At 36.1% G+C, this 24795-nt stretch overlaps 1 protein-coding gene across 5 annotated transcripts in view; it reads left to right on the top strand.

The window, feature by feature from the left end:
* PMCA (plasma membrane calcium-transporting ATPase 3) overlaps positions 1-18307 on the top strand; it is a 669337-nt gene extending 651030 nt beyond the window's left edge. For 4 of the 5 annotated variants that reach the window (XM_017617993.1, XM_017618010.1, XM_017618001.1 and 1 more), the window contains one exon: positions 17797-18307. In XM_017617993.1, the coding sequence (XP_017473482.1) occupies positions 17797-18018 (222 nt within the window). In that variant the 3' untranslated portion in view covers positions 18019-18307. Of the gene's footprint in view, positions 1-13024; positions 13172-17796 lie in introns of those variants that run through there. The other variant, XM_017618037.1, reaches the window with a different exon arrangement.
* Positions 18308-24795: the final 6488 nt, after the last annotated feature.

Genomic DNA, 24795 nt, shown 5'->3' on the forward strand with positions numbered 1-24795 from the left:
TTGTTACTGAGCGGTTTAGTTCCGCAGCTCTTATTATCTTCTCCAACATCAGATTAAGGAAGTCACATGAAAGGGAGTCGCCCTCTCTTTTCCAATGCTGACGGAGCTGGAGGAATGGAGGTATTGCTCAACGTCCTTTTACACAGCCATATGAGTTTTGAGGGGATGCCAAATTCAGACAAAGCGGTGTATAGGCAACTCCTTTTAGTGCTGTCAAAGGCGGATTTAAAGTCGACAAATAGGTGGTGAGTGTCGATCCTTTACTCGCGGGTTTTTTTCCAAAATTTGGCGTATTGTGAATACCTGGTATATGTTGGATTTGCCAGATCTAAAGCCACACTGATAAGTCCCAATCAGTTCATTGACGGTGGGCTTCAGTCTTTCACACAATACGCTCGATAAGACCTTGTAACCTATGCTTAGAAGGCTGATCCCGCGGTAGTTGGCGCGAATGGCGGGGTCGCCCTGTGGATTGGGCAGAGCACACTTAAAGTTCAGTCGTCAGGCATGCGTGCATCTGACCATATTCTGCACAAGAGTTGATGCATGCACCTTATCAACTCCTCGCCGCCTTACTTGAATAGCTCAGCTGGCAGGCTGTCAGCTGCAGCAGCTTTGTTGTTTTTCAGCCGCGTTATTGCTACACGTACCTCGTCATAGTCAGGCGGTGGAACGTAACTCCGTCATCATCGACTGCGGGCTCGGGTTCTTCTTCTCCACAACTTTCTGTGCTGCTACCATTTAGTAGGGCGGAAAAGTGTTCCCTCCATAATTTAAGTACGCTCTGGACATCAGTTACTAGGTCACCATTATTGTTCTTACAGGAGTACGCCCCGGTCTTGAAACCTTCCGTAAGTCGCCTAACTCTCTGGTAAAATTTTCTTGCATTCTTCCTGTCAGCCAGCATTTCAAGCTCTTCACACTCACGTATTTCGGCTTCTCCCTTCTTATTGCGGCAAATACGTCTCGCGTCCCTCTTCAGATCCCTATAGCGGTCTCACATAGCGCGCGTTGCGCTCGATCGCAGCGTGGCCCTGTAGGCGACATCTTTTTTCTCTGCATCTCCCTGACACTCGTCATCGTATCAGTTGTTCTTTCGGGCTCGCTGAAATCCAACTACTTCTTCGGCGGAGGTACTTAATGAGCGGGAGATGTGGTTCCACTGCTCGCATATGTCGGTTTGTTGAAGAGTGCTCTCTGAGAGCAGGTGTGAGAGTCGAGTGGCGAAAGCGCTGGCTGTCTGTTGTATTTGTATTTGTATTTATTTAATTTAATGATAATTAGTACATTAAGATAGAATCTTTTCTTGCACAACGATGTAAATATAAGCAATTAAATACCTTAACAATAAAAAAATACACAGATAAAATATTTAATAATTTAAAGCATTAAGTAATTATAAAACATTAAAACACTAAAAAACATTAAAACATTAAGTAATTATAAAACATTAAATTATAAGAAAAAATAAAAGAAAGAAAGATAAACATGAATAAACATAATCTAGATTGCGAGAGTCTATAACCATGTTTTCAAGAAATTTTAATTAGAGAAATACTGAAGTATAAGTTTCTTGAAGCTGCCTCTAGACAATAACCTCCTTAGCGACTGAGGAAGGGAGTTCCAAAGTCTAACAGCGTTAACGAAAAACAGTCGGGATGAGCATAAGTAATTGAACTTGGGCACAATTAGAGTTAAAGAGCGAGAGCATTTAGTAAATATGAGTTTTTCATATAGGTATTCCGGTTTCGCAAGAGTAATTAGTTTAAAAATAAAGATGCAGTTCCTGGCATTTAAGAAATTTTGTATGTCGCAGCCAAGTATCGAGTTTCTCAACAAGGAAAGATGGTCAAACTTCTTCAGACCGTATACGTATCTCGTGGCATAATTAAAAGCTACGTCCAACTTGTGCTTAGAGTGAGAATCTAGCTTGCTATAAACTATCTCAGAATACGTAATAAGTGGAACTATTAAACTCTGAACCAACTTTTTCTTAGTGGCTAAAGGAACATATTGCGAAGTAATTCTAAGACATCGAAGAGTATAATATATTTTGCTCACAGTTTTGTTAACATGATCCTCACAAGTTAGCTTAGAGTTAATGACAAACCCAAGATTTGTAACTTTGTCAACTACTTTAAGTGGGCTAGTACCAATATGCAAAAGCGGAATCACGGAATGCTCAACTTTTTCCTTAAATATGGGTAGTACATATGACTTCTGCGCATTAAGATGAAGTAGGTTTTCCTTCGACCACTCAAAGATGGAGTGCAAATCCTCATTAAGCCTATAACTAAGGTCTTCGACCAACCCTATTCTGTTGGAGAGATACAGTTGTACGTCATCTGCATACGCATGTACATTGGCATTTGAGCATCTCGTAAATACATCGTTGATAAACATACTAAATAGTAAAGGGCCAAGAATAGAGCCTTGTGGCACGCCTGAAGAGATGGGGGCGAGCTCAGAGAGCTTATTACCAGACCTAACTTTTTGGAATCTATTACTTAAGTAATCTTTAAGCAGCCTTACTGCGCTTTCACTAAAACCAAAATAGTTAGACAACTTATTGCACAACAATGTGTGATTAACTGAATCGAAGGCCTTGGAAAAATCTAGTAGGCAGAGCAAGGTAAGGTGACCTTGATCGAAAGGTTGACGAATATCATCTAACACTTTTACAATTGCCGTTGAACAACTATGATGGGGCCTGAAACCAGATTGAAGTCGACTCAACAGCTTATTCGACTCAATAAAATCCATAACCTGTTGAGCTATAAGCCTTTCGAATACTTTGGAAAGTCCCGGTAAAATGCTTATAGGCCTAAAATGACACAGGGAAGAGGCACCGGGTTTTTTAGCTATAGGTGTAACAGTGGCTACTTTCCATGCGGCAGGGAAAGTAGAGGTAGTAAAGCAGTGATTAATTGTGTGCGTAAAACTACTCAATATGTATGGTAAAATAATTTTAATGAATTTAATAGGGATCTCATCAGCACCCACGGCATTTGATTTTATCCGAAGAACGCACTTAGCTACATCGTCCTCAAAGACAGAAATGAATTTAAATTTTTCAGCCAGGTGAGACTTAACAGGTAAGCTCCTTGGGACCAATGCACCAATATCCGATGGACAGTTTTTGGATACAAAGAACTCATTTAGCAAATCGGCATCAAGTTGGCATGGAGCCTCAGAGCCCGAGCGCACACCCAACTGTTTCAAATTTGACCACAACTGCTTGGGAGGCAAGCAGGAATTGAGCTTTGTGCCAAAGTATTTTATCTTTGCTTGGCGGACCGAAATAGACGCCTTATTGCGAGCACTCCTATAAGCATTCCAGGTTTCATCGGATGGCTTTCTTTTCCATATTCCGTACAAAATGTTGCGTTTTTTAATAGCCGTCCTCACTTCTTGACTAAACCACGGACAAGAGCAGGATCGGGAAGTGAACTGGCGAAGAGGCACATATTTATTAAAAAAGTATAAAATATTTTTCTGCAAAAAGCCAAGTTTCTCATCAGCAGTTTCCAGATTCCAACAATGATTCCAATGGAAGTTATTTAGTTCTGTGAACAAAGCGTCATAATCAATTGACTTGTAATCACGATAATTGAATTTTATCGTTGCATCCACTACATAAGTTAATTTAAAATCAAACTTGCAAAAAATAAGGTCATGGTCAGAAATGAAGGAGATTTGATCAAACAGACGAACACCCGTTGATTCAGGGACAATAAACACATCTAATAAACTAGGACGATTATTGCAAGAAAATCTCGTAGGCACAACAGTGTTAACTACGGACATACCAGTAGATGCAACAGAGTCAATAAACCTGGCTGATAAGGAATCATGTTTAAGCAAATTAACATTAAAATCGCCACAGATAACGTAATGGTCATAGTCAAGAAGACGTTGAGAGATGTCGTCAAAAAAAGGTTCAAAAGAAGAATACCTATTGAAATTATACACACACGACACTAGTACTTTAATGTTGGCATCATACAGTAAAACAGACAAATACTCAACTTCAGACGTGGGCGAGCAACTTACCATTTTAGCATTTAAAAATAATTTAGTATACACAGCTACCCCGCCGCCTCTTTTACCCACGCGATCATTTCGATATAAATTGTAATTTGGAATGGAATAAAAACTATCAGGAAGTTCAGCATCGAACCAGGTCTCAGATACACAAATCACATCGACAGTCGAGTATTCAAATAAGTGTCTCACATAATCCAATTTTTCACTATTGAGGCTACGAGCATTGAAGTGTACAACATTTAGCCCATTGCCTTGCTTACAAAGAATATTTAGCAGTACCGACTTATTATCGTCAACGCTAGAAAATGAGTTATCCGCCGACATACGAATAACATATGGGTGAGACAACTTCAAGTAATAAATCAATAGCAGAAAAGTGGTGGTTATCGACAAACTTAACAGAGATTGAAAACAAAGAGGAGGGAAAAATAAAAATAATACAGATATGAATAATGACTGAGGAACCATATACGTTAGACATTATTTAATGTGTTATAACTAATTATGTTGAATAAGTCCGTGCTACTGGGTACAGCAACCGGCTCACTGCCAGCAGACACACGCACAAACACCTCGCCTCGCCGTGAAAACACACTATGCAGTTTTTTCAGTTTTTTCAGCTTAATTCCAGCTTGCAAAATTTTTCTGTTCACAACAGAAAGACTCTCATAAATGAAAAAGTTACTGTCAGAGCCAAAACCTGCTAACTTAACAGACAGCGCAGCTTTGGTTTTTTGTCTGTATCTGGCGAAAGCAGACAAAGTGCGAGCGCGATCGTATTGGGAACTAAACTTTACAATAACAGCACTGTTTGGATGCTCAGCTGTATGTCTTGTGCGAAAAATATCACGAAACAGCGGAGATGGCAAGTCGACAGATTTGCAGGCACAGCTGAAAATATCTCTTAAACTCTCCTCTTTAGAAAAGGGCAAACCAAAAATTATAGCATCAGTTGATTCACCAGCCGCCTTCTCTTGCTTTAGCTGATTTAATTCGGCTTTGACTGTGTTAAGTTCAGCGGAGAGGCTAACAATATAAGCAGAGTCTTCCTCAAGTTTAGTGCACCTGCGCTCAACCGTATCAATACGCTGCGATACAGCCTCGAAGCTGTCTTGCAGTTTAGCAGTGAATCTTTGTTCAAGTGATGAGATCTGCTGCGACAGCTGACTGTAGAGGCCACTAATTCGCTCTTTGACCCTCTCTTCCATCAAAGAGACTTTCTCTTCTGTAGATTTCAGTGCCTTCACTACGGCGTCAGAGAGACTACCGTTACTCTCCAGTTTCTGGTGTTTTGCTGCCGGAGAATCTTTGCTAATGGTTGTTGTTGTGGGTTTTCGCTTACCAGCAGAATCCATATGTAGCAGGTGGTAGTTTTGGTTTACAAAACCAAATAAAAACACACAGGTGACTTAGCAAACGAACGAATTAATGACAACAGGAAATCCCCGCACTAGCTTCTCAAGACGTAGCGACAGAAACTTTAAATTTAAAGCGTTTATACCGGATAAAATCAAATATTTTGACGAGCACCAGAACAACACGTCTGCACAGAGCGACAGTTAACTACTGCTGCTGTGATTGCAGCTTTTCGACGTTAAGCTTTCCTTGCATGTTTGGGCGCACATTTTGCTGCACAGAGGCGGGTGCGTATCTTGGCTGCAACAAGATAGTGGTCCGAGGCGATGTTTGGACCTCGGAGTGTGCGTACGTCTAAAGCACTGGAAGCGTGCCTTCCGTCTATCACAACTTGATCGCTTTGGTTTCTCGTTTTTCGATCCGGAGACAGCCACGTAGCTTGATGGATCTTTTTATGCTTGAACCTAGTACTGCATACTACCATGTTTCGGGCCTCGGCGAAGTCGATCAGCCTCAACCCGTTGTCGGGCATTTCGTCGTGGAGGCAGAATTTTTCGACGGTGGTTCCAAAGATCCCTTCCTTGCCCACCCTAGCATTGAACTCGCCAAGTACGATTTTGATATCATAGAAGAGATCCTTGGATGCCTCATCCTTCTCTTCCGTCGGGGCATGGGCGCAGATGAGCGAGATGTTGAAGAATCTCGCTTTGATGCGGATTGTGGCCAGACGCTCGTCCACCGGGTTGAACGACAGTACTCGGCGACGGAGTCTCTCTCCCACCACAAGTCCAGCTGCGAATTTGCGCTCCTTTACATGGCAGCTGTAGTAGACGTCGCAAGGCCCCAGACATTGCTTGCCTTGCCCCGTCCAATGCATTTCTTGGATGGCGGTGATGTCAGCTTTTGTCCTTACGAGGACATCAACCAGCCGGGCAGAGGCACCTTCCCCATTAAGGGTCCGGACATTCCAGGTGCATGCCCTCAAATCGTAGTCCTTTAAACGGTTGCCGTGGTCGTCGTCACGTTCCACGTCGTGGAAACGGTTTTTACGTGGCGGATCCCAAACCCAGCGCACAACCCATTGGTGGGACGGTGGTGGTTTCGCAACCAAATACACGTTTATATATCGAGCCGCTTGCTCTAAGCAGACACCCGCTTGCAGCCGCACCTACTGGTGAACAGACGCTGCAGACTTCTGTGAGCCCTTAAAGAACCCAAAACCTTCCAATCAGGTGTCGATATTTGTATTTGTTAGTTAGTAACGCCAGAGGTTATACGATTACTTAGACAAAAAATTTTACCTTTGAAAAGTTCCCACAAAACTACGGTTTCGAAGCATATCTTGCACTTTGCTGAGATATCACTAACTTTGTAAAAATATATCCACACTTTAGATGTTGGTGGTGCCATTGCTTAAAGCAATTATTTTTCATAAAAACGGCCCTGTGAAAAGTTACTTCCATAGAAAACATATGGCCGAGAAGATATGGCACTTGCTCAAATCGATTCGATACAAGTACTTTTCTTTCGATACCAACATTTCGACGACGATTCGAGTAAAAAAAGTAGTTGGTATCGAAACAAAAGTATCGAGCACATACTCGTATTTACTTGTATCGGAAGATCCCTAAGTGTGAGTAGTTACTCTACGGGACAACTGGCTGATAGTGATGTGCTGAGTCAATACTTTTAAGTATTGATCGATATTCGATATACTCTCGATACTCGGTACTGAAATATTTAGGTTTTGAATAAAAGCGCACGTAGGCCAAAAATATGGAAAAAACCGGTTCAGGGGAGACTCGCCTATCAAAACCCGAATATATGAGCCAATAGAGCTTTTAATACTGATTCAAATGAATCGGACGATATCATTTTTGTAGGCCTGGGGAGAGATTCTGTAACCAGTTAGCGACAATTTTCGAATCGGTATCGGTTTTGTTGACGTATGATATGAAATATTTTTACGTCAACAAGTGCGATATCGATCCGAAACTTGCCGCTAACTGGTTACAGAATCTCCCCCCTGAAAGGGTTCTTCATCCGTAAAAGCATTTTTCTTGAACCTTGGATCGACTAAGGTTAAAGCTGATAAAATAATATTTCTCTGTTGCGATAAGTTCAAGTGTTTTAGCCGATATCATATAAATTGGTAATTAAAGTTTTTTCTAAACTTGAAATGCATATAATTGCGAACATTTAATGTATAGAATCGGTATCGGGTACCGAAAAGGAAGTATTGGCTACCGAAATCTTTTTTAAGTATTGGGTACCGATAATTCAACATATCACTACTGACTGATCACCGATGAATCATCTGAGTATAAGACTTGTAGTATAAAGTCTCAGATTACACTGTACGACAGCAAATTTGACACACAAAAAATGTTATACATTCGCAAAACCAAGTGTAAAATATAGTAAAACTACGTTTTTATTTTTTCTCTCTAACGTCAAGATTTTTTTTTTAACGACTTTGAAATTTGGAAACTATAATTACTTCAAAAAATTATTTAAAAAATTTAGTGCAATGTAGAAAAATAGTATTACTACCAAATTAAAGAGAAAATTCTGTAGAATTAAGGCCGACTAAATTTTTTGGTGCAACGATTAGCTATTGAAAATATCTTTTAACATTTTATCATTGAATATCCTTGAAATTTTACAATAATTTTTTTCGAAAAAATTATATGTTAATATATATTATTATATGCACTCGACCAAACCCTCGAATTTTGTCCTTCCAAATTTATTCGCTTAAAAAATAAAACTAATTAAAAGGGCATTTTCAATACCTAGTCGTCCTTGTGAACTAACAAATTTTTATGGTTTTTAATTCTACAAAATTTTCGATTTCATTTGGTACCCAAACTGTTCTTCTTCATTGGGATGAATTTTTTAAATAATTTTTGGAATGAATCATATCTTTGAGACTACAAAGTCCTTTCAAAAAAAATTTTAACGTCAGAGAGAAACTAAAAACGCAGTTTTACTATATTTGGCCCATAGTCTCGTGCGCATATTGATTTCTTCATGTGTTTCGATTTTTTTTTTTTGTTTTTGTCACACGGTGTTATATATCAGATTTCTGCGACGATTTTGAAATATCTGATGGTTACTTTCCTGTAGGTGTGACTTTGCATTTCCTTTTAACATATGCTGTACAGAGGAATGCCCATACTTGTATTGTATTGTGTATTATAGGGATGGAAAGTTTTGAAAAGTAATCGATTCTCGGTTCTCGAATCTTATTTAATCATTACGATTCTCGGAACCGAATAATCAACGGCGAGATTCGAACTATTCGATTCTAATCGATTCTTTATTTCAATCTCTCTTTCACTTAAAAAAATTTATAAAAACGACTAATTATACAGCCATCATTCATAGCCATTATAATGAGTCAAGTAAAATTATTGTAAGAAGGGCTTTAATAATAAATTTGTGGAAAAATTGCTTCATTTGATGTTAAATGTGTGATTGAAAAATATTCACTGTACTGTTTGATATGGAAAGGAAATAAATTTGAATACCCTCCTTAAAATTGTTTTTTTCCATTAATTCATTTCTAGCATCTCTATGAATATGTGCCAATGAGTCTTACTTAATATTTATATTAGGGCCGATTTCATAATAAAATAAAAGAATATTTAAAAATTTAAAGGATTCTTTATTTTGCTGATCGATTTCATAAAGCCACTTTAAAGATAAATGTGCCCTTTAGCTAAATACCCAAAATTACAATTTAAATGGCAAAGGTCCCTTTTGGAAGAAAAAAAATCAGTACGTAATTTTCGTAGTTATAATTACATATATGACAATGAGATGATGCAGTTTTGCATTGATCAACATTAACCACTTTATTTCCATTCAAATGGATCTTTTGTTATTATTATTGTATTATAAAAACACTTCTTGTTTAAAATACATTTAAATGACACTTTAACTAAAAGGAAACTTTTGCAAAAGCAACTTAAAGTCGTTCATTATGAAATCGGCCCTTAGTCATGCCAGAAATTTCACAATTTCACAATTCAAACAAATGACGCGTATCTAAAGATGTATGAAAAATAAGAGAATCGAGTTCTCAGAATCGATTCTCTATCGGTTCCGAAAATTTATAGTCGATTCTCTAAAATCGATTATTTCGAGAAAATCTTCAAATTCCGGTGTGGAATCGGAATAGATTTTTCCATGCCTAGTGTATTAGTTTCCGTCAGATTTGTCCAGTAGGGTAGCTTCCTAAATTTCAAGGCCTAAATCAGTTCCAGGGAAAATATACACGCACACATAACACACTTAGCGCACATGCCTTCGCGAGGCTACTAGCTACCTGGACTGCAGTGCACTGGTCTAAATCATTAATTTATTTCTGCCCCTAAAAGAAGACTTGCCCGCGCACATAGGGTGTGAACAAAAGACTTAAGCGACGAACTCGAAATTCCCGCGTGCTTACTTTTAACGTACCTATTTATTGGTCAATATATGTATTTAGCGAGAGCATAGTGGCGCTTGCTGCTGTTGATGTGCTTCTTTTTATAAGCTTTTTTTCGCTACTGTGCTTGTGACTGCAAGCAAAACTGCAATACCATCTGCTGCTTTAAGTAATAGACTCTAGGTATAAATTTGTAGTAGCCTGCTTTGTTTTCCTAGTGATATGAAGGTACTGAAAAGTCTAGTAACCAGCGGTCATATACATAAACGCCAGAGCTTTGTCGACATCTTCTCTGACTGCCAGCGGCAGCCAGGCTTAGTCACCACAGAGCACACAGCTGCGAGGCACCTCGCTGTGTCGCGACTGCAGCCAAAACTGGTAAAAATCGACGGAGAAATAAAAAAAATAGATGCCAATTGCTTGGAACTACATCCATTAGAGCATTTCAAATAATATTTTTCAAAATACCTTTGCCAATTTTTCCCGGAATGGGCTGAGAACAGCAATTATATTTTTAAGGAGATATTTAACAAAAACAATGCATGTGCGGCAAATTTAATGATTTATGCAGAGGCTTAAACAATTTGTTCAAGTCTTATAATATATTTAGTAGTTTTTATTGGTATACACCAACTCTGAGTTTTCATTATCTCATCCATCTGGGGGGTAACGGTAATAGTTAAGATGTCAAAAATTAAATGAATTGTGATTGTTTGCTAGAACTTTAGAAGGCAATAAAAAACCATATCGCCTATAGGCGAGTTTTTTAAATTTTGGTTTTTAATAATGTTAATTTTGAATTAAGACTAAGGAGAACATGCGCTGAGATGCGCTTCATGTTTTTTTATGCAGAGTATCGCAAGGAGGTCATCATTCAATATGTTCATGTAATACATTTTTACGCCGAATAAGGTTGTATATAAAAATAAAAGTGAATTCATTTTTTACTTCATCTTGCAAATTTGCGTGTATTGTGGGCGTAGAAGTAAGCCGATCTTTGTAAAATTTCACATTTTGGCTTTGCTTGATAACACCCAATACATTTCATCGAGACCATTTAGTATTTTTGCCCCCTACGGTGGAGTTATTTAAGTATCCTTATACTTGAAATTTCTTCTTTCCTTACGCTGACGACGCACAATCAGTTTTGCCTTTCAGTTTCCTCACACACATTGCTTGTCAAAAATCATCAAAATTGAAAGCCATTACGTAGGCTACATTCAATTTGGGAAGCAATTTCATTATCAACATGTCATGTTCAAGAAAACAATGTAACTAACTAGCTTCTGATGAACATTTTCCATTTTTAATTCCATTGTAGTTTAACATTTATCATGCGAAGCTTAGTAATTTTTTATTTTCACAAAATTGAAAGCAAAATTGAAAGGGAAAAATTAAAAGCGAGTTGCCCATTCAAGTAATAAATAAGAGTGTGTTAGTGAAAAAGTGTGAGCGTACTGAAAATTGAAAGAGGAAAATTGAATGTGTAATGTCCCGGTTAATAAAAGAAGGATTATAACAAATTTCAGCGGAATCTTAGCACTATTACTATTTTTGGCCGCAGCTTATATGGAGTCGCGACACTGTGACCTCCGACTCAACATTTTCCCTTTACTAACTAGATATAGCCTGTAGATATTTATGCATGTGTATACTATGTGTGCATGCGTAACCCTGTGGGGAATTTAACATTGCGATGTTTTACGAATTGTCGACAGATGGGATCTAGTTCGCTGTGCATGCCGTTTTCTATGCTTCCGAACCAGTTCTACATACCTTTCGCTTTAGCTGAGTGTGCAGAGGTGCTTGCTGTTATTGGTTGGCTTGGAAGCCGTCAGGCGAAAGATGTTAAAATATTAATAAAAATGTGTGTGTTGTGTTTCTAAACTATGAAAAAGTATCTGAGAAGCGCAGAACTAAATATCAATTTAAAGTAAATAAAAGATGGTTTGGGGCCCTCGTTGCTCCGAACCAATTCAACACCTAAGATATACTATAGATGAATAATGAAAAGTTTTTTTTTATTGTTTGGGACTTATCACATATTATTTTGAACTAAGCCAACTTGCGTATCCGTGTCTAGAAAAGATTTTAGAAATAGATGCATTTTTATTTGTTCTTGCTTTAAAATTTATTATTTTATAAAAAGTGGAATTAGCAACTTTTCACTCTTAGCCAGCGATATGTACAAACAGTTTTAAAAAGTAAAGTATTTTTTTTGTAAACGTTCCACATTTCCCTGCTTTTGAGCTGGTGGCGTATGTATCAGTGTCGAACATTTTTGGCTTTCTTATTCACGCGTGGATAGGTTGTATTTAGCTGCCAACGTCGCTGCAATCACACTGTAAACTACATACGTCGGGCTGCGAGTGTTCGGCAGAGCACAACAACCCTGCAAACCAAAGTTCCCGAAATCTTAACTAAATCTTTAGGAGTATCTCATTTCTGTAACGATTTTTTTACTAATCTTCAAAGAAAATTATATGAAGTGGTTGACACGAACTCGTAAACAAATTTCTTTACGAAAAATATAGAAAATTCTGAAAAAATTCTGCAAAAAATTCTTCACATACCATCATTATTTTCATTGCTTTACCGATTGATTTTCTTCCGAATNCCCTGCAAACCAAAGTTCCCGAAATCTTAACTAAATCTTTAGGAGTATCTCATTTCTGTAACGATTTTTTTACTAATCTTCAAAGAAAATTATATGAAGTGGTTGACACGAACTCGTAAACAAATTTCTTTACGAAAAATATAGAAAATTCTGAAAAAATTCTGCAAAAAATTCTTCACATACCATCATTATTTTCATTGCTTTACCGATTGATTTTCTTCCGAATTTTCGTAAAAGAATCGAAGTGTGCACAGTTTATTTTATTTTAGAAAATTCGGCAAAAAATCGGATGAGATCTTTACGAATTCTTTAAAATTTCTCTACAATTTAAAGTACTCTGAAAAAATGGTTTACAGGGAAACCAATAGGACTGCGCTGCCACACACTTCGCAATATGTATTAGTGTGGGTGTGTTTGCCACTGATATACACATGTATAATAGATATGTATGTTTATTTGGACTATGTAAATAGTATGGATATTAAAATTAAATAAAGATTTGTATGTATGTATGTACGCACCTCATACTTATCGCTACCTTGGTATAGAACTTCCTTCTTTTCTTTTAGACGCTTTTCCAACGATACGCAACTAATTTAATACTATAACAGTTGCTTTCAAATTCAGAAATACTTTTTACTGGGTAATCTACATAGTTTTGTACGAAAACGGATTTTGAAAGAAAATGGGTCAGGGCCTTTCTATATTAAGGTAACGATATGTATATACCAGAGATGCTCAACAAACTATATGAATCGATTTCGTTTTGTTGATGTGCAAAAATAGCTTATCAAAATACTTTTGTTTCGTTTCAGAGCTAAATTAACGAAACAAAACTCAATCGTTAACGTTGAAATGAATTAAATCACCAATCGTTAACATCGAAACAAAATAAATCAACGAAAAGTTGTTGTATGCCATTGTCAGCTCACTATTAACACCTAGCACCTAAATGCATGCTACAACTCCAGCATTAACGATTGAAATTCTTTTCGTTAAAAACCAAAATAGAATTATTTTGATAAAAACCTAGACGATAAAAAAACTGAATCGTTTCAACAGAAACGATTGATTTTTTTTTTGGTAAACGCTAAAATTAACGTTACAATGCATCCTTGGTATATACATATTTACATACTCGTCTAAGACTATTATATGTTTTCATTTGCTGTCGATTTTTTTTGCTATACACAAATATCAGTTTGTACATATGTATATGTATGTATATAAAATAGTGTTTTATACAGGGACCGAACATATTAAAATTTTATTTGGAAAACTATTTTTTAATAACTAGTTTTTAAGTTTCATTGATCAGAAAATAAATATTATTCGTAAAAATTTATGTATTGCCCAGAATGTAAGCTATTTTTAACCGACTTCCAAAAACGGAGGAGGTTATCAGATCGTCGAAATACTTTTTTTTTATGTATGTTAACGCATAACTTTGCATAACCACGTCAACTGATTTCGAGAATTCTTTTTGCATCGGAAAGGTACTATCTCAGAGGTGGTCCCATACTAATCTGGTTTAGATCCGATCATTGGATGGATCATGAAATATATGTATATATATCGTCGTTTAAAGTGCAAAACCGCATAACGTCGTTTTGCAAAACCGCGTAACTAACATTTGTGCCAAAAATTAGATTTGCTCGTAGGAAGCTCCAAGTATAATGCCTTATCTATTCATACCAATATATCGATATTAGACCATGTACTGCAAAATAACAGCATAGTTGTTATACCGCTGATCAAGAGTAGCATATATTTTTACTCTCTCCGGTAAAATCTTGGTGACCTTACATACGCGGTTTTGCATTATCGTGATACGCGGTTTTGTACTTTAAACGACGATATATATATTTTTTTTTTTTCTAAGTCGTTTTTTTTGCTAAACATTACTTGTTAATTATATTTTTTGCTACATACAAGCAAAAAAATCGACTTTTGTAAAACTCTGAGTAAAAATAAAATAAAATTACAATTATTTACAATCAAAAAGAGGAACTTAAATTTCGCTTTTAATTTTCTAAGCAAAAAAATACAAAAACTACACTTTCCTAACAAAAAATTAAGCTCAAAAGGTGCCAATTACTTCGGTCAGAAACTTAAAACTATTTTTTAGTGTAATTTTTTTCCTAGAAATAAAAATTATTTTTTGTATTGTTTTGCTGAGAGAATGAAAAGCAAACATACAACTAAAAACTCTGAGTAAGTAAGCAAAAAAAAGCAAAAGCCAAGGCATATCAAACAGGTAATAGCATTAGAGCAAACACAAAATTTACGCGAATTTTGTTGTTGCTTCTGGTATTTAAAGTGTCAAAAACTGTTCTGATTTGTTTCTTGTAAATCAAAGTGAGCCATGTGAAATACAAAAAAAAAAAACAAGGCCCGGTAATCAGCGTTTGTGCTGCTGAGGTAGGTGAACGTTCCAAAAGTTACTCTTCAATCGCATGTTTTGTATGGGCAAAGGTTTCACATGCAAAACGATTTTGACAATTTATAATTTGCGTAAAGAAAAATTAAAAATATATTTGACATTTTAGAGATCAAATCATAAAAAAAATCAAATCAGCTGCTCTACTGATACTACCTGTTCAATGTGATTTGGCAAAAACGTTTTTTGAAAATACTATTTTCTATATCTGGGATCCCACTACCGGCGCAAACGGCACAATATGTACAGATTTTCATCGTGCTTGATTGCTACTTATTAAAAAATTGTACAACTACTTTTTGAGTGGTCCTATTAACATCGCATATTGTGACAATCCTTTTTGGTGCATATCGGCCAAATTAATCGGTACAACATGACCACGCTATCGTGCTTAATTAATAATAAACAGGGAACGGATTTTTAGGACCTAAAAACCTTTAAAAAAGGCAAAATAAAATAACGAAATAGGCTGGGAAAGGCAAAATAAAATAGCGAAATAGGCAGAAAAAGGCATTAAAAATAGCAGAAAAGGCAAAAGAATTCATTAAAAACGACAAAAAATTAAAAATAACACTGGTCTACAGAAATGTGTTCAACGGACGCCACTATGTACTTATCCAATTCCTATTTAGAATTGCTCGCTGATTCCGAAAATCGAGTTAGTTTTTTATCCTGTCGATAAGATTTCGAGATATTTTACATGGCGTGTGACATCCTTTCCTGCTCATTTTTCATACAAAAAATCTTTGCACATTTTCATATGACCACTTATTACTTCTTTATTTATGCGTCGATTTTCTTCATTATCAACTTGATTTTTTAGTAACAGAACAGGCTTTATCACAGCCTTGAATGTAATAAACGTTCGCTCGACGTGAGTTGATATAAGTGGCGCCCAATTTAAATATGTAACGTTTGAAACTTTTTTTATCAGGAATAATACTTTTTTAGAGGTACAACAGGCATAAAAAGGCAAATATCTTAAAAAAGGCAAATATCTTAAAAAAGGCAAAAAAGGCAACATCAAATGTGTATTTGTGGAATCAGGGAAAGCTAAATCGTGGACATTCCTTGTCGAATATACTCTATCTCTTCAGCAGAAAAAAAAAAAAAATTTCCATAAAATCCGTTCCTTGATAATAACAATAAACACATTGTCGACTTTGATCGGCGCATGAGCGATCGGTAAAAATCACCGCATTTTTTATAATTTCATTGCCATACAATAAGCAAAAGAGTGTTCACATTATCGGTACAGCAATATTCATTTTGGTTGTTTATATTCAGCACCATTTCGGCTAAGATTTCCGAATTTTGAAAAATTGTGTTTGTCCTTACCATCGGTACATGAAATGCGCCGAAAATCGGCCCATTGCGCTGATGATAGGATCTTAGCTTAAGGAAAGAAAACAAGTTTAAAAAAATTACATTTCCTATCTGAATTTTTTAATATAGTCAAAAACTAATTAACTACATATGTATGCTGCTAAGGATAGTATGTGCAACAATTATTACATTTCAATAATAAAGTGTACTGTTTATGTCTGCAACCAATTTCTTTCAGTATGACTGAAATTTGAGTGACAATCATTATTTGCGGTCCCTGGTTTTAAAATTTTTTCAGTACATAACTGTTATTTTTTCATAAATGTGCAAAGTTATAAAAATACTAATGTGTGAAATATTTTTTATTTGTTTTTTACTCTTCCACTCTTTACATTTTTCTTACAATTTTTTTGTGGTGCTGTTTGTTGTACACCTTCTACTTGTGCATCTTAACATTACCACGGTCTATGAACATTCATAACCCCGCTATTTTCTCACTATACATACATATACATACGTATTCCCGTGGTACTACAACCACATTTGCAATTCACACTATGTCCTTATGTATTGGTTATATATTGATCTATGGATGTGTATGTAAAATACGTATGTGTTTATGGGCGTTTTCTGTGGTTTGCCCGCATGTGCATGTGGTTTTCTGTTGTTATTTCGGCATTAAAAATGAAATACATATATTTGATGTTCTCTTGTGTTTTTTGTTGTTACTCACCGCATATATGAACAACTAATTTTTGCTTTACCGAAATTTCCTTTAACCGTATGAATAAACGAACTTTACAATAATAAAAATAACAAACAAAAAATTTTAATTAACAAAATAAAATTGCTTTTTGCTATCATTTTGCTTCTAAATGATTACGATTTATTACTGTTTCTTTACATTAAGTTCACTTTCATTCGTGTCTCATTCTACGTTAAATATTTATTTGCATAAATTTAATGTGAAACTTAAAATGTTTTTTTTTATAACAAATTTGCGTACTTATAATTTTTTTGTTTTGCGTTTTAAATGTGGCTTTGTGGTTTATTTTTCGTTTTGTTTTTTATGTTTAATATGTCAATATATTTTTCCTTACGACAATAATTTTTTATAACTGTACAACACATGCCATTTCTATTTGTGTCTTATCTTTTTCTCTCCGCACACAACCTGTATCAATCAACAACTCCTCTCGTTCGATGACTGTGGTCGTTTTTCGTCCGCCCACGCCCACGCTCTTGATCATGACCACGATGATGTTTGCGACTTTACTCGTTTTGGTACATATGTCTAACGTCTTCTTCTGTCATCTGTTGTCTCTCTGTTCGCTCTAAATCTTCCATCTGTATCACCTACGTGTGTGTGCCTGTTCTTCATGTCCAATGATGCCAATTACCTGTGCCCACTGCCGCCAAACGACCGACCAATCAACAATTCGTCCGATCGCACAAACACCAACCACCAATCAACAAACATCAACACCATCTGTCATTTTTTCTCTCTCTCTCTTTAATTTTTTTACCTTTCATACACTGTTTTATTTTTGTTTTCTATTTATCTGGCAAAATTAGATTCGTGTGGTCAACGCTTTTCGACAAGGACTCGATGGGCGATATGGAGAGCACACTAACACATCTTTAGCTGAAGTGTTGCGCAAGCAAACATCGTTAAGTAAACGACTCTCAGAAACTTCATCCATAGAATATGCTGATAATATTCCAGATGAGCTGACGATACCCGAGATCGATGTGGAGCGACTCTCGTCGCATAGTCACACCGAGACTGCTGTTTAGGCACGACAACAACCACAGTCATAGCCACAACAACAACCACAGTCATAGCCACAACAACAACACACGTGCATCAGGAATAGAAGTAAAACAGTAAACAATAAACAGAAACGGCAACGGCAAAAGCAACAACAACAGCGAGTAGCAGCAGATGCAATATAAATCCTGTGTAAAACAATGGACAGTTAAATCAAATTTGCACTAATAGAACAAAATTAATTGTGATATTAAATTTTGTAAATATCTGGATCATGTTGTCAACAAAAAAAAACCAAATATAAATTTGAAGTTTGAAAAATTGATACATTTCTTTCAGGACCTGTTTTATAAGAATTCAAGTAAATTTAAATAATATACATAATAAAATTAAATAGAATTGAATTGGAGTAAAATAAAAACAAAGAAATAAAATTAAAATTAATAAACTAAAATAAAGGGAAATAAAATAAAACAAATCAAAATAAAATAAGTCGTTTCTGTTTTGCAAGCGTTGTCTGCGTCGAGCCTAGGTCGTATTGAGTTGACTAGTCTATTTTCTTTAATTAAGTAAATTTGTATTTTAAAATATATTTGGTAAAATAAAAACTTACCATAAAAGAAACAAATTGCTTACATAAAACAAAAAAAGATGTATTAAAAAAATTGTTCCACAATTTTTGGGGGTGATCTGGCCCAGGGATCGAACTTGGTCTTATTGAATTGACTAGTCTATTTTATTCATTCTAGCGAATTAAAAAAAAAAGTATTTTGTTAAAATATAATAAGATAAAGTAAATCAAATAAAACAAAACTAAATAAAAGCAGATAGAAATTTAAGGGCACCCTGAAATTGTGCATATGGAAACTTTGCATACGAAATAATGCATATGAAAAAACCGAAATAATGCATACGAAAAAAACCGAAATAATGCATATATGCACAGTTTTGTTTGAAAAATAACCGAAATAATGCATATATGCACAGTTTCGGTTGAAAACCGAAATAATGCATATGAAAAAACCGAAATAATGCATATATGCACAGTTTCGGTTGAAAACCGCAATAATGCATATTAGAAAAACCGAAATTATGCATATGCACTCTTTCGTTTGAAAACCGAAATAATGCATATGAAAAAAACCGAAATAATGCATATATGCACAGTTTCGGTTGAAAACCGAAATAATGCATATGAAAAACCCGAAATAATGCATACATGCACACTTTCGTTTGAAAACCGAAATAACGCATATGAGAAAAACGAAGTAATGCATACATGCACAGTTTCGGTTCAAAACCGAAATAATGCATATGACAAAAACCGAAGTAATGCATACATGCACAGTTTCGACTCAAAACCGAAGTAATGCATATGACAAAAACCGAAATAGTGCATACATGAAAACGAACTTCTTTCTGAGTAGGCGGCCTTTGGCCGCGCTTAGGGATTATAACCCTTACTAAGTAGAATTCTCCTTTCTGTGTTGCCGGAAAAGGGGGGCGGAAGTATTTTTGCGCAGAACTTCTTTCTGCGTAGGCGGCCTTCGGCCGCGCTTAGGGATTATAACCCTTACTAAGTAGAACTCTCCTTCCTGTGTTGCCGGAAACGAAGGGCGGAAGTATTTTTGCCCAGAACTTCTTTCTGCGTAGGCGGCCTTAGGCCGCGTTTAGGGACTATATCCCTTACTGAGTACAATTCTCCTTTCTGTGTTGCCGGAAAAGGGGACCGGAAGTATTTTTGCGCTGAAACTCTTTCTGCGTAGGCGGCCTTCGGCCGCGCTTAGGGATTATAAACCTTACTAAAAAGAACTCTGCTTTCTGTGTTGCCAGAAACGAGGGGCGGAAGTATTTTTGCGCAGAGCTTCTTTCTGCGTAGGCGGCCTTCGGCCGCGCTTAGGGATTATAAACCTTACTAAAAAGAACTCTGCTTTCTGTGTTGCCAGAAACGAGGGGCGGAAGTATTTTTGCGCAGAGCTTCTTTCTGCGTAGGCGGCCTTCGGCCGCGCTTAGGGATTATAAACCTTACTAAAAAGAACTCTGCTTTCTGTGTTGCCAGAAACGAGGGGCGGAAGTATTTTTGCGCAGAGCTTCTTTCTGCGTAGGCGGTCTTCGGCCGCGCTTAGGTATTATAACCCTTACTAAGTAGAATTTTCTTTTCTGTGTTGCCGGAAACGGGGACCGGAAGTACTTTTGCGCTGAACTTCTCTCTGCGTAGGCGGCCTTCGGCCGCGCTTAGGAACTATATCCCTTACTGAGTAGAACTCTCCTTTTTGTATTGCCGGAAAAGGCGACCGGAAGTATAATTGCGCAGAACTTCTCTCTGCGTAGGCGGCCTTCGACCGCGCTTAGGGATTAAAACCCTTACTAAGTAGAGGTAAATATGTAATTAATATTGGAAAAAAACGAAATTATCCATATGCACACTTCCGTTAGAAAACCGAAATAATGCATATAACAAAAACCGATATAATGCATGCATGCACAATTTCTGTTCAAAACCGAAATAATGCATATTTGAAAGACGAAGTAATGCATACTTGCACAGTTTCGGATGGAAACCGAAATAATGCATATGTGAAAGACGAAGGAATGCATACATGCACAGTTTCGTTTGATAACCGAAATAATGCATATAACAAAACCCGAAATTATGCATGCATGCACAGTTTCGGTTGAAAACCGAAATAATGCATATGAAAAACCCGAAGTAATGCATACATGCAGAGTTTCGGTTGAAAACCGGAATAATGCATATGAGAAAATACCGATATTATGCGTACCTTGCAGGAAATGTATCTAACTATAAGCTAACTTTAAGTTGATTAGGAAGGACCTATAATTCACTTATTATCTGTATAATTTTATTGACGAAAGCTAACTATATTTCTATGGCGATGGCCGCGAAATAGTCAAGGGTGGTTAGCTCTGCATTAGATGTAGTCAAGGTTGGTTACCTCTGCATTTGATGTAACCAGCTTGTAACTAACTACTTTTGGGCATAAAATATCAATAGGAAAAACAACATATTTTTTTATATTTTTTGTTTTTTTTTTTATTTTTTTTTTTTTTTATTTTTTTTTTTTTTTATTTTTTTTTTTTTTTATTTATTTATTTTATCACATTTCATATTTGTTTAAATATTCTGCTGTAGGTGTCCCATATTCGAACTCCGTCAGACATAACTTCAAAATGATAATATTCTTGCTTTTATTTGTCCTCAATTCGAAAAAGTATTTGCGAAGTGCAGGATATTTAAATAGAAACCCGTTTAAAGAAAACAATCTCGAGCTTTACTCCTGCATTACTTGTCCACTTGTTTCAAGCTAGCTTTTTGTNCCTTGATGTTGTCACACAAAGCGGAGGGACCTACAGTTTTACGCCGACTCCGAACGGCGATTGTATTTTTATGAGAAGCTGTTTTTCATGGCAGAAATACACTCGGAGGTTTGCCATTGCCTGCCGAGGGACGACCGCTGTTAAGAAAAAACCTTTTTATTATTACCTTCCGTTTATGAACTCGGGATGTAACTATGTAATATTGATGCGCCTAAAAGATGCAGCGATTTCTATGCTCAAGTTACATACCTGATGATAGTATGAATGGCAATTATAATAGGGAGGTTTTAGGTTTTTAAACTATAATTTTATTTTTCTATATTTTTTGCGATGTTGCTTTGACCAGGGTTTGAACCCAGGCGTTGCGGAGTGGGAGCGCGCACTGCTTACCACTACACCACAAGTTATATATTTTATAGAAATCCCGCAAAAAAGCTAACTACAAGTAGGTTACTTTTTATCAGTTGATAATTTTTTTCTGCACTGATGCATACATTCGTTTTAAAAGTGAAATAATGCATATGGAAAAAAGCGAAGTAATGCATACATGCACAGTTTCGGCTGCAACCGAAATAATGTCTAAATGCACAGTTTCCATATGCGCAATTTCGGTGCCCCAAATTTAAGAACTCTGTTACATGAACACTCCATACTCTCCTTTCGTTTAGAGTTGCGATTATAGTCGTGTTTTCTTTGGTTGTTGAGCTCAGTATCAGTAATTGTATACTACTAGCACGAGGATTAAGAAACTTAAGAAATGACCTCACTAAATGGGAAACAATTATATTTAGACGAGATAATGTTCATTTAAATAAATATTTAAAATATATAACAGTTGATTTATAAAGTTTACAGAATTATGAGTTTATACGGTTTATAATGCATTTATAAGGTTTGATGAATACCCTTATATAAAATTAAATCAAATAAATTTTAAGACATCGTGTGCGCCAGACATGGAACCTGGTTAATGTTGAGATTTTAGTCTACTTTTCAGTTTAAGAAAGTTGTTTTTTAAAATATCTTTATTCAAATAAATTTTCGAAAAACAAAACAACTAAATAATATGTAACCACCTTACCCAATAAACATTGGGCTTGGAAAATTAATTTGTTCTTCGAGTCTCACCTACGATAACGAATGCGGAGTAGGTTAGTATTCGATCCGATAACTAGGCCCTTCTCAAGCAAAGTGAACCTTCCTTATCCAATATATTTTCCCTTCGTTGTGAATTCGAAATCCAGTCGATTATCGAATTGAAATTTTAATAAGAGAGAGTGATTTTCTTACATTTTACTTCGAGAATGAGCAGGATTTCACTTTCTGTTTTGTTACTATGGTTTTCATTTTTTTCGAACCCATCTCGAGTGTGTTTACAATATAATATGAACGTTGGAAAAGGTTGCTTATGAGTTCGTTCTCAGTTCGATATTGGTATTGGATATCGAAGTTCATTTTCGAACGTTCCCCACAATGTTTATTGGGTATGTATAAAAATGAATGTGCGTGTGTGTGACTTTTATTGGTCTCCAAATTGCTTAACCGATCTTTATAAGATATTTCCTGTAGGTCCATGTGGCCCGGGGGAAACATAGGCTATATAGAATTTATAGAATGGACAAATCGGCGGTTCCACGGCTCCAAATAAGGCCACATTTTAATTCGTAATGTTCCCGCTATTACTATGAGCGGAGTAATGATATTTGGGTATACTTATGTGCTTTATAAATCAAGCTGTATATCATTTTGGAAAAATGGACGGTGCCACGTCCCATACAGGAAACAATCGAAATACGTTATATATCCGGAACTATTTACGCAGATATAGATTTCATATGCATATGAGGGTATATATTATCGTTGGAGAAAAAGGCGGAGCCACACCCCCAGTTAAGAGGAAACCACTATTCATCATTTCTTCCCAGCTATTTGATACAGATGTATGATATTTAGCATATACTTATATATATATGTCATTTAGATGAAGTAATACCTCATTTAGAAAAAGTGGGCAGTGCTATACGCAGCAGTGCTGAAGTATTACACATGGAAAGACACATCTAAAATATTTGAACGACGAAAGCGGTCTATTCGAGTTGAAGGATATGCAAATGCTTTTCTTCTAATGCATTGGGACGTGCTTACACAGTGCACACAAATTACGCAGAGTGTTACTATTTAAGAATGCTATTGGTAAATGTAAAAGGTCCAATCTCATTTGCAATTTTAAGAACAACCAATAGCGAAGAATACCAAGCATATAGAGAAGCGAGTCAAAGCTTCACATGCGCGAAAATTATTAACACTGATAGCTAACATTGCACACATTGCGCTAACAGATGCGATCATTAATTGCAATTATTTCGACGTGCTCACAAGAAATCAATTGACTGCTGGGAATAGTTCACGAGAGATTTTAGGGAATATATCGAGCCCTAACCACCAAAAGGGCGTAAGCGACAAAAAGTAAATTTTATATTAACACGGCAATTACTGTAGATACTAACGTGAAGGTCAATGAACAAATTACGTTTGATGTTATGTTCAACAATCTATATTGAGCTCGAGGCCGTTTTAAATTAAAATTTTTATTGTGGAAAAGCAACAATAATTTGAAAAAATGGTAGAAGTGATAGCTATTTCGGAAATCACCACATTTCCTCATCAGACTTCTTTCAGTAGGATTCGAACCGACGATCCCACTGACTCAGCCAGTTGCCTATGTACCGTGCTAAGTACGTCATGTAAATTATCGTTTGCATTTTTCCACTATTTTCATTTGTGTTATGCCAACACAATCAAGCGCAGCTATTCCGCTGCAATTCACTTGATCATGTGGTTGTTGGTATTGTTGGTTTTTGCTAATAATTCTATTTTTAGAATGTTTAACTTTTTGGTGTGCTCGTCCTTAAGTTATTTGTTTTTTTTATTTTTTGGCCTTATAACAATTATATTCAACAATTTTTATTGAGCTCGAGGCCGTTTTTTAAAGAAAATTTATTGTGGAAAAGCAACAATAATTTGAAAAAATGGTAGAAGTGATAGCTATTTCGGAAATCACCACATTTCCTCATCAGACTTCTTTCAGTAGGATTCGAACCGACGATCCCACTGACTCAGCCAGTTGCCTATGCACCGTGCTAAGTACGCCTTGTAAATTATCGTTTGCTTTTTTCCACTATTTTCATTTTTGTTATGCCAACACAATCAAGCGCAGCTATTCCGCTGCAATTCACTTGATCATGTGGTTGTTGGTATTGTTGGTTTTTGCTAATAATTCTATTTTTAGAATGTTTAACTTTTTAGGTGTGCTTGTCCTTAAGTTATTTGGTTTTGTTATTTTTGGCCTTTGTAACAATTATATTCAATAATTTATATTGAGCTCGAGGCCGTTTTGAATTAAAATTTGTATTGTGGAAAAGCAACAATAATTTGAAAAAATGGTAGAAGTGATAGCTATTTCG

The sequence above is a fragment of the Rhagoletis zephyria genome, unplaced genomic scaffold (assembly GCF_001687245.7).
Source record: "Rhagoletis zephyria isolate East Lansing unplaced genomic scaffold, Rhagoletis_zephyria_1.1 Rzeph_scaffold_00032, whole genome shotgun sequence".
In the NCBI taxonomy this organism is placed as follows: Eukaryota; Metazoa; Arthropoda; class Insecta; order Diptera; family Tephritidae; genus Rhagoletis; species Rhagoletis zephyria.